The following is a 10,505-nucleotide window of genomic DNA, read 5'->3' as shown; positions in this document are numbered from 1 at the left end:
AGGTATGTATGAAGACCATGACTGCCTGTGTATTCAAGAAACACCTGTGATTCCATGTGGTTTCCTGTGACCTCCTGTGACCCATGTGGCAGGTTGTGACTACATGGAGCCTCCTGTGACCTTGGGTGGCCTCAGATTCAACCTTCCCAGAAGGGAAGATCTGAAGTCTGGGGTTCCCAAGGAATTTGGGCCCTAATCAGGCCTAGAAATTCGTTTGCCAGAGCCTACACGGACCACCTCTCTCTTCTCTGGCTTGCGAACTTGGCACCCATGGGCTCCTGGTGTCTGTAAACTTGGGTCCTGGGAGGCGTCCGCGTCAGCGGGAACCGGCCCACAGGCAGCGTGCCTCCTAGAACAGGTGACTGCAACCCCTCTGCCACCCAAGCCTGCCCAGCAATCAAAGGCAGGGGCACGCGGAGAAAGGGTCGCGCAGCGGTGAGGTGAGCGCGGTTCACGCTCCGCCGCTCGTCTCCCGTGCGCCCCTCTTCTGCCCGTTTCCCCAGAACGCCTAGTCCTGACGTTGGGGGCGGGGGCGCAGAGGGCTGGTTGGCGCTGCGGCCAGCCCCTCCCCCTCCCGGGCCTCGGCGGTTCCGAAGAGGCTCTGAGCGCTGGGGGCGCCAGGGACTGGGCAGGTTGCAAGGCGGCCTGGGGGGCTCCGGTGCCGAGCGCGCGCCGCGCCCTCCCCCTCCCGCCAAGACTCCGCAGCGGCGCGGAGAGGGGGGGCGCTGCGGAGCCGGGGGGCGGGGGCTAAAAATACCCGGCGGCGGCGGCGACGGCGGCAGCGAGGCGACTGCTGGGGCTGCGGGGCTGCGGGGCTGCGGCCGAGGAGGCCGTGCAGGGCCAGGCCGGGCCCCGCTGATCGACATGCTGACCTTCTTCCTCGTCTCCGGGGGCTCCCTCTGGCTATTCGCGGGTAAGTCCCCATTCTGTCCTCGTCCCAGACCCCCATCCCCCGCGCGCTGTAGGGTCTTGGCTCCGGGTGGAGGTGAGCTCCCAGTCTCGGCCTCTGAGCAGTCCCTTCAAGTCTTTCTTGCCACCCTGGCCTCCCAGGTCGTCTCCCCACCCCCAAATTCTGGCGGGCTCTGGGTCGGGGTTTGGGAAGCAGCTGGTTGTTCGGAAATGAGGGACCTGGCTCTCAGGACATCACAACAGCCTCCCTCGGGTTCTCGCATCCTCTCCCCTTAAGGGAGCACCACCGGTGATCAAGACTAGGCCGAGCCCACTCGTACCGCAAGGGACACGTAGGGCATCCTTGCCCATCCCTAGTGTCCAGAAACAGAGGTTGTTGGTGCCTGACGTTTTGCCGCAAGTCAGCGACATAACCAGCACTGTCCTGGGGCTTCTGATCGTGGTCAGGGGTCTCCTCAAGACCCCTCACTGCCCACCCTTGAGCCAGAAATCTTAACTAGATTTCTGTAACGGAGGTGTTTACCTGATTCCTCAGCTCTACCCACTGCTTGTGTCCCCACTGCTCCTGGGCCTTTCCCCTCCCCCTCACAGGAGTGAGCTCCTCGCCCCTACATTCTCTTAGGAAGCAGTAAGGACCCCCTGTGAATCCCTGCCCAGCACTCCCCTCACCCCCCTACACACACCTGGGGTCTCACCACAGGCCCGTTCATCCACCAGTTCTGCTGCCTGCACCAGCCAGTCCCCTCTGAGAGCGTTAGGTTCCTCCAGGGTATAATACCACTAAAGGGTCTCCACATCGGACTGCCCATGTGCAGATTTAAGCCTGATAAGGTATGTGAAGTGTTTGAAACTTAAACTGGCCTTAAAAGGGACCTAGTCTAAAGTGAATACTCCGTGAATGTTAATTCACATTCAAACTGCAGCTTCAGAGGTCATAAGGTTCTTTTTGAGCCAAAGAAGGGGAATCCAACCGTTTTGAAATCCTTACCTGAAACTTTACATGTACTATTTAATATTCACAGCAAATACAAGGAGTTTGGTGGCACTTTCCCTTTCTAACTGAGGCTCAGAGGTAATTGACTTGCCCAGTGTCACATGGATAATATCTGGCAGAGTGGGATTTGATGTGAGGCTTTAATCGATCAATCATTGCTAAGTGCATGGTGGTATAAGGCCTGAAACTTGGTTGGTGGGCCAGGTGATCACCGACCCCCCCCCCCCATTGCCCTCAGTTGGGCCACGGGGACACTTCCCCTGAGCCGGGGAGTGAGTGAGGCCTCTCTAATCCCTTCAGCTCCCTAAGCTCCTTCTGTCTGTTGGTGTCTGAGGACAGGCCATGCAGGGCCACTCTGGGCCTGATGTGCTCATCTAGCAGGCAAGGTCGGAGCCGGAGCTGGACTCACGGGTCAGGGGCAGGAGTTACCAAAATAATGATGAGGATGATGATGGTGATAGCGACAGCCACCATTTACTGAGTGATGGTCTCCAAGCCTTTCCCTAGTGCCAGGACCCTTTGCTTTACCCTTAGTAGGCCCTCACCAAGCCATGGAACCTTGGTCTCCTGCAGCTGCAAGAAGATATCTGGAGACTACAGGGCCACATGTGTTGGGAGTAATCAGCAGCCTTTGAGAAAAAGCCCCTTACAGTGTTGGGTCCTTGTCTGAAATTGGGGTTCAGCAGACATTGACTCAAACTGATCTTCTGTCCTGCATCATTGTGGAGTATTTCCCAAAGTGGTCACATGCCTCTCTGAATGACTGTTCAGAGGCCCTGGAGTGGTCAGGGAAGGTGACTCTTGGTACAGGTGGCAGCTGCTTCCATACAGGGCAAGCTCCTCAATGCAAAACAGGAAATTCCTCAAAGATGCCATATTTGGCACCAGAGTGAGTGACTAAGTAGTGATCACTGGATGGAGCATCCCACAATCATGTTAGGGTACTCCCAGATCATGTGTCCACCGTGCTTGGTACTTTGCCTAGTCCCCAGCTTTTCTGTGGGGAGAGAGGAAACTCCTAGGCTAAGACTGACAATACATTCGGCCTTGTGATCTCCAGGGTTCCTAGGAAGCTGTCAGATCCCTTTGGCTCAGCTAGAAAGAGGAGAGGACCCTCAAGCTGATGTCACTCTTTAGTAGAGGTATGTGCTTTTTGCCACCCATTCTGGCTCTAAGGAGACAAGGACTGCCTACAAGGGGCTGCAGGGAGGAGATAATGTGAAAAGGTAGGAGGAAGACACCTGGAGGAAGAACTTTCCATCTGGGGGAGGCAGCCTTGTTCTCTGAGCCCTAGGAGAGCAAGAGCTGCATCTTTCCTATTCCGCACTGGAGAGGCCAGTACTGAGTCCTGGGCCAGCCCAGGTCCCACCTGTGTGTTGAGTAGTAAACAAGGAAACAAATAAAATAGATCCAGCTTGAGTCAGATGCTGTGCCTGGCCTGGGAAAACCTCATTGCTTTCAGTGTCATGAGTTCTCAGGACTGTGGGAGCAATGGATTGCCATTTCTGCCTGGCCATCCGGCACCACTGGGCAAAGCAGAAAGAGGTACCCCACTTAGTGGATGAATTTCTGAAAGGGTGTCCCTTCCTCTAGGTTGATGCAGCACCATGTCAGAATAGACAAGGTCTATTCTGCTCAACCATGTGCCTGACCATTGGTGACATCTTAATAGGCTTCTGTGGCATAGAAGGGTGTTTGTCAGAGGCAGGTAGAGAACATCAGGTCAGCAAAGATGTGCAAGAAGAATTATAGAGGAGTGGGTCTTCAGAGCCTTGTGCCTAGGGGGTCTAGATTGTGGGAGGAAGATGGAGTCTGGATAGCTGGAGATTCTGGAGGAAAGGAGGTTTCTTTAGCCTGTAGAGAAGCTCCCTGTTCAGGTGCACTGGCCAGGCTGTGCCAGCAGGGGGAGAATGGAGGCTGGTAGGGTGCAGAGAGGCTGTTGATGGTTTGGATGAGATTAGATGTGGCTCAGGTTGAGGCTGGGCTCCTGGAGGGGAAAGTAGGAAGCCTCAGCTGTGGCCGTGGGGAATGAGGGCTGGCTCTGGTGGCAGAGACTGGTGTGGCAGCCATCTGGCTGTAAGTGTCCAAGGAAGGTGCAGGCTTGCACAGCTTGGCTCAGTTCAACCCCATCAAATCTTCCCCCACTGATTCCAGGCTCCCAGTAGTATAGAGGACTGATAAGAGATCTGGGGCCATTATAGGGGGCCCAAGAAGGCACTTAGGACCTGTAAATATTGTGGGGCTCCAGGCAGAACAGCTGAGGGCATGCCTCACAAAAGAAAATTTGGATTTACACATGATGCACTGCTCTGTAGGAGAATTCTCACCTCAGCACCTTATCCTCCCCAGCCTGTGGTAGGATACAAGAGTCATACCAGTGACAGCACACCAACACCAGAGGGCGGCAGAACTGGGCCTTTCAGCTCTGGCTGGTTTCCTGTCCCATGTGATTACAAGGGCCCTTAGATTGACCTTCAGAAGGCTGACTTTGGCTCAGCTTCAGGCCCAGATGGGACCCAGGACTATTCCATACATACATCAAGCAGAATAAGTGAGCATGAGGCTCTGGCTTGTTTGCAAAAAGAAGCAAAAATTATAGGCATTTGTATAACACAAGCTGCACTTTGTAATTAGCCATGTGATTAGCGTGGCACATAGTAGGCACTCACATATTTATGGAATGTGGGAGGGGGTTGTTTTTATGGGGGGAAGTGTTGTTGCAAACGTGCTGATTTGACTGCTGTTTCCCTGAGCACCTACCATGTGTCAAGCCCTGTGTTCTACAATTCCCTAACCTTTCCTTTAATCTTCCCCACAACACTGTCGTGCTGTTATCCCCATTTAAAAAATGACGCAGTGAGACTCAGGGAGGTTCAGGGGTGAAGCAACTCCTAAGAGCTATGAGCCAGACCATACCCTCAGACTTCCAGTCCAGGGAGGAACCATCAGACCTGAGCAGCCAGGGCATGAGCCCTCCAGCAGACTTGTCCGTGGGCACAAGTAAGGGAGTGGTCCTTGGAAGGGGGAGGGTTTGAAGAGAGGACAGACATCAAGTGCTGAGAGCAGGGGCTGGCACATAGGAAAGGGCCCTTTAAATGTTAATTCAAGCTAGGCCTTCCTTAAAGCAGGTGCAGGGTTCTGATGTGCAGAAAGGGAGTAGGGAAACAAGGCATTCCAAGCAGAAGGACTAGTCTGAGGAAAGACTGGTCATAGGAGTGACTGTGGCCAAACTCGGCTTGGCGAGTGAGGTCATCAGGGCTGGGTTCTGCAGGCCCTGGAATACCAAGCCAGGCATCCTGGGCTTTGTTCTGTACAGTGGCTGCTTCAAGGAAACATAGCCCAAACTGGACATGTGGGTGGCCAAGGTGACACTACCCCTGCACATCTACAAGCCGTGGCTAGTGGCACCTCTCCCACTGAGCTGCAGTTTTGGGCCTCCTATAGTATGATCTCCTAGAGGGCAGGGCCAGAGTTTCTTCTCTCTGTGCCCCAGTCTGGGGCCAGGCACAGTGTGAGCTGTTGTTTACTGCATAAATGAGTAATATGAAGAATTCCATGAGAATAATTTAATAATGATGTGTTTTATAAGCCATTCTCTTACCACAAATCAATTAGCAAATAATAGATCTTGTGTGTGCTTTTACTAGGTGCCAACTGGGGATGATGCCAGTGTGGTAGAAACAGTAGGGGAAAGCAGGCATGAACTCCTCGCAGGCAGGACAGGTCAGCCTTCACGGGGGAACCGTTAGTGCTAAGAACCCAGAACAGAAGGAGGTGATCCAAAAGTTTTTGCTAAAGGAAGGAGGGAAGGACCACACCCATACCTGCAGGTGATTGGTTTTCTGGAAGATATTCTTCTCTAAGGGTGAGGTATTTTGTTTCCTTAGAGCTCCAGTAGGGTGGGAGCTCTGACCAACTAGAGCAGACAGGAGGCCCTAATCAGGGTCCTCAGCTCACTTGATGGTCTGGTGTGATGGCCCCATTTCCTGCATTGGCATGGCCAGAATCATCACTAGCCACCCATTGGGCTTCAGGAATGCTACTTTGGGCCCTTGGAGTGTCCTTCAGGATGCCCAGGCTGGTCTCCCACCAAGGCTTGGATGCTCTGGGAGCTCATGGTGGGTGTAGTCATTCCCAGACCTTGTTCCTTTTTGTGGCTTTTGATTCATGTGAGGCTTGGGGTCCGTGATAGGCAGAAATGGAAAGATGGGAAGTGGGTTGGGACAAATTCTGAACCAAACTGAGCTATCTGTTCTGAGACCTAACCTGTAATCTCAGAGCCCGAAGGATTTTTAGATCCCAAAAAGTCCCACCTGTACCTACCTACTTGCTCTTCCCAGGAACATCTTTCCTTTCCTGACAGCTAGTTCAGGTGTTTGGCTGGGGTTGTCTATGGAGAATAGTTGTGGGGGAGGGGGGTGCTGGCTTCTGATTTGCCATCTGCCCATTCAGGCCTGCATTCTGAGATAGGTGTCTTCTGGGGCTTTAGAGCAAGAAGCCAGGCCAGGATAGTACCAGTGAGGGAACAATCAGCATCTCTGTTTTCAGACCCTGGGACAAGCAAATCTGGAATGACACCTTTTGGGGCTAGGAACAGACCCAGTGATTGATGATTATTGGAGGAAAGAGAGAGGACAGGCAGGCCCAGGTCAAACAGGCAGCTCTGGGACCAAGCCCACTAACCAACACCAGGAATCCCACCCTAGTCCCAGTGCACTACACCAGCCTGGCCCACCAGTACAGGAGGTGGATCCCAAGGGACCAACCAGGACTCAGCCCTGCTACAAGGCCCTTTGGTACCCTCCAGCATGTGGATTGCTGCTGGGGTTAACTATCTCCAGTCAGTGTCCTTCTGACCACTAACTCCTGGCCCAGCCTTGGCTATAGACCATTCTGGGCAGTGACTGCAGATCCTGTCGAATAGGCATAAGAGGCACTGGGAGGGACAGTGAGGTCAGTCAGAGACTGGGCAGCAGGATAAAATATGGGCCTGCCAGTAAGGTTGGACAGGGAAGTTGGCCAGAGGCTGGATGGCGAGGCTATAGAGGCCAATGAGATGAAAGCAGTTAACAACACGGAGAAGGGGGACTCACCGGGACCCATCCAGACCTTCAGTGAATCCTTAACTTTGGAAAGGGCAGTGCTTCTGGCCCCTCTGCTATGGCCCCTAGAGCTGAGGTTGCGTGAAGCCACCTAAACCCCAGGACCCTGCTTAGTGTCTGGCGAGCTTCAGTGTTAACGGTAATAGTGCCTTCTAGCAGATGGGTTGGACATGGTTCTCTTGGAGATGCCCTCAACTCACCTTTACTCAGCCCCCCACCCTGCCTACAGTCTCTCCCCACAAGCCTAGCTCATCTTGGAGTGGTGGAGAGAAAGGGAGGGCAGGCCTTTTCCTGGCCAGTGGGCTGGTGAGAGGTGTGTGTACATATGTCCCTATCCCTTGCCACGGGTCAGACATCAGGGAAGGCTGAGACCCATGAAGCACCCTTTCCATCTGTACTGAAGTGTCCTTTCCCCTCCTGCTCCTCTCCTTCCTCTGACCTCCTGTTCCCCTCGGGGTAGCTCCCTGAACACTCACAGACATGCCTGGCCTCTTGGCTTCATGGGGGTACTGTTGGCCCCAACTTACAGGTGAAAGACCTGAGGAGGGAACAGCAATGGATGTTCATCAGAGATGGGCATTTTCTTTGGGCTGAGAAGCTGACCAGGCCTGTTTCCATTGGCTTGCAGGGAATCAGCAGAGCAGCCACCAGACCTCCTGTTGCTTCTGAATCAGTTCCTCAAGCGTTTTTGTCCTAGATTTCCTCTCAGGCTAAACCACCGTGTGTGTGTTTGAGGTCTCCCTGTGTCACTGTCTCCTGTTAATGGGAGTCTGAGTAGCATTCATACTTCATAAGGTACTAGGTTTGTACTCTGGTTAATGGACAGCTCCTGGTGACCCCCAGGTGTCAGAAAAGCAGCTCTTCTGGCCTCTGGAAGTCTGAACAAAATTGATGTCTGATCTTGTCATGGGGCCTCTGTTGAGGATGGAGTCCAAGCCTTGGAGTGTCCCAGAAGCTTGTGATCTCGCACGCTGGGCTCTGGGTTACCGTAGACCCTACCCACAGTTTGAGGGCAGTGTGGCAGCAGTTCCTGGCGAGGTGGGCAGAGGATGCACACGGCCTCCATTCTTAAAAGTCCTTTCTGGGCACTGCAAGTTCTTTCGTTTGCCATTACATTTTTCTTCCCTTTTCTTTCTCAATGTTTAATCATCAACACTGTGAAAATTACCAAAGTTCCCTCATAAATAAAAGGGGATGACCTTAGATCCAGCCATTTCTATTTTCGAAAGGGGGCAAAACGAACAGATCCTCAGAACGAGCCAATCCTACTTCTTGGTGCCATCCACTCTGACCCAACACAGTGCTTTCTTTCCCTGGGGCCACAGAGGCCTCTGGCTCCATCTGGAAAGGTGGCGGGTTCAGTGAGAATCCAAGTGATAGTTGCTCTCGGTGGGTCAGTGTGAACAACGTCCAACAGCCTTCCTGGACCAGCCAGGGCCTCGTTTTCGCTTGGTCTGAAAGAGATTTTTGTTTTCTGGTGAGAACAGCCCCAGTCTGGCGCCCGGAGCCAGCCGCAGGAATACACACCCTTTCATGTGACAGGCCCAGAGTGGAAAGATACAGCACCAGGCCCTCCCCTGCACTCCTCAGGAGGCGGGCATTTGCATATTCCCCATTCATCCTGGCCTTGAAAAGGAGGCCTGAGTTCTCAATGCTCCTGCCCAGCTGAGGGCTGGGCCACTTGAGCCCTGATATTAACCCTGTGGACACCAGTGGCTCTCAGTGGCCAACAACAGGACCTTGCAGCCCTAGGGCAGTGAGAGATGGCTGCTGTGTGACCCTGACCTCCAGAGGGATGAGTCAGGAAATGGCAAGGTCCCACTGACAGGCATAGCCTTCCACTGAACTAAGTGAAACGTGGATTTGTTTCTTTTTGTGGCATTCTGAAGAGAAACTTGGTCAGAGTATGGGGGAGCCAGAAAATTAAGCTATTTATCAAATTTTCCAGAAAATTTACTTTTAACCAAAGGCAAAACTCTCTCTTCTCTGCTTATTGTCTGTTCTGTGAAAAAACAGTGACACTTAGAATGGTTGGAATGGAGTCTTGTTGGCTCCTGGCTACAGTAGCAGCCCCTTTAGCAGAGTTCTAGGGGTACAGCTTGGCTGGTGGGGGGCACTTATGCATCTTAAAACCCCAGGTTACTAGGAGCTGGTGGGTTCTCTTAGCTGATGGCTGTGACACTGAAGGCATGAGGCTTATATACAAGTACCAAGTCTTTTTTCTTCTGCAGCTAAATGCTATCCTCCCAGCCTCAGCTTCCTGCCCCTTTCCTCAATGCAACCAGACTCCTGCCACTTTCCTAGGAGCCTCAAAATCTTACAGGCTGTTTCTGCAACTTACTAACCCACTTTTATCAGTCTATCCCCTTCTCAGAACACTCCTCTCCATCTGCTCCCAATTCCCACCTTCCTCCCTATTCCTGACTAAGGATGTGCCTCAGGTCCTTCTTTTGTGCATTCCTTCCTGAGCAGGGTCCCTGAGTGCTCCTGAGTGAACAAGCAGGTGAGCAAATCCCTCTCTTGTCCCCCCACCTCAGTTCCCACAACCCTATCTTAGCAGAACCCCCGTTGGAGGAGGTCACATCCTGGGCCGCGGCCATCTGCAGTGAGCCCTAAGACCCTGGCCCTGCCAGGAGTGGCCTCTGGTCCCTTTCTGAGCTTGAACCTATTGGGTTCACAGTATGTCCTCAGCGTGGGCCGGTGACGGAAATGGATCACTGCTCCTGAAGCCAGAACACTGGCAGTCCTAACACGGACTGTCTGGGAGGGGAAAGGATCATGTTGCAGCCACAGGATTTGGCTTCCTGCACAGTGGGGCCTGGCCAGGGGGTGTCCCTCTGCCTGTGCAGTGCTCATGATCCTCACCAGCATCCCCGAGTCCTGCCTGCTGTCCCAGGGCTTGGTGTGGAAGGAAGGGCAATGAGGCTGAGGCTCATCCACACCATCGGCCCTGGTTATCATACTCGGTAAATATTTCCATAGGGACTTCTGCCAGTTTTAGCCTCTGATGCCCCCTCTTTGCTCTGAAATTTTAGTTGTGCCCGATTCGTGGTAAGGACAACGTTTATCTCAGAGCTTGTGAAAGACACTGTGTTTCTGTTCGCTCCTCTGTCCTCAAGGTTATTTGTATTTTTAAGTTCCTGAAAGTGTTGTTTGAGCCTGGCTTCCTGGTGTTGTCGTCAGGAATGTGGGCCCATGTTCCCTGACCAGGGCTTAGGGTGAGTGGGATTCTTTAAAGGTGCCGGCATGGTGGGAGGAAGGTGGGGAGGTATCAGAGGGCAGTGAAGGCTGTTTCCCGCACTGAATGAATTGCTAAAGGGAGGCATGTTCACGGTGAGTCTGGGCTAGCAGGTACAGGTGGTGGCCCTGCTCAGCGGTCAGGCACAGCCAACTGTAGGTGGACTTTTCCACATCGAAAGGGCTTAAATTGAGCCTTCGGAACTATAATCAGGCTCCCTGAGGAAGCTCGGCAGGTGAGTTGCTGTGTAACCCAGCAACCT

General features: G+C 53.3%; 1 protein-coding gene across 7 annotated transcripts in view; it reads left to right on the top strand.

Moving 5' to 3' along the window:
• The first annotated feature begins 756 nt into the window (after positions 1-756).
• The window catches only part of ACSL6 (acyl-CoA synthetase long chain family member 6), a 65,724-nt gene continuing 55,975 nt past the window's right edge, over positions 757-10,505 (top strand). For 4 of the 7 annotated variants that reach the window (XM_045058681.1, XM_023254930.2, XM_045058680.1 and 1 more), the window contains exon 1: positions 757-913. In XM_045058681.1, coding sequence (XP_044914616.1) covers positions 865-913 — 49 coding nt within the window. In that variant the 5' untranslated portion in view covers positions 757-864. Of the gene's footprint in view, positions 914-2,963; positions 3,046-9,854; positions 9,972-10,076; positions 10,224-10,505 lie in introns of those variants that run through there. The other 3 variants (XM_011281973.4, XM_023254938.2, XM_023254935.2) reach the window with 3 other exon arrangements.

This window comes from Felis catus, chromosome A1, assembly GCF_018350175.1.
Source record: "Felis catus isolate Fca126 chromosome A1, F.catus_Fca126_mat1.0, whole genome shotgun sequence".
In the NCBI taxonomy this organism is placed as follows: Eukaryota; Metazoa; Chordata; class Mammalia; order Carnivora; family Felidae; genus Felis; species Felis catus.
This window is presented reverse-complemented; position numbering and strand designations above follow the sequence as displayed.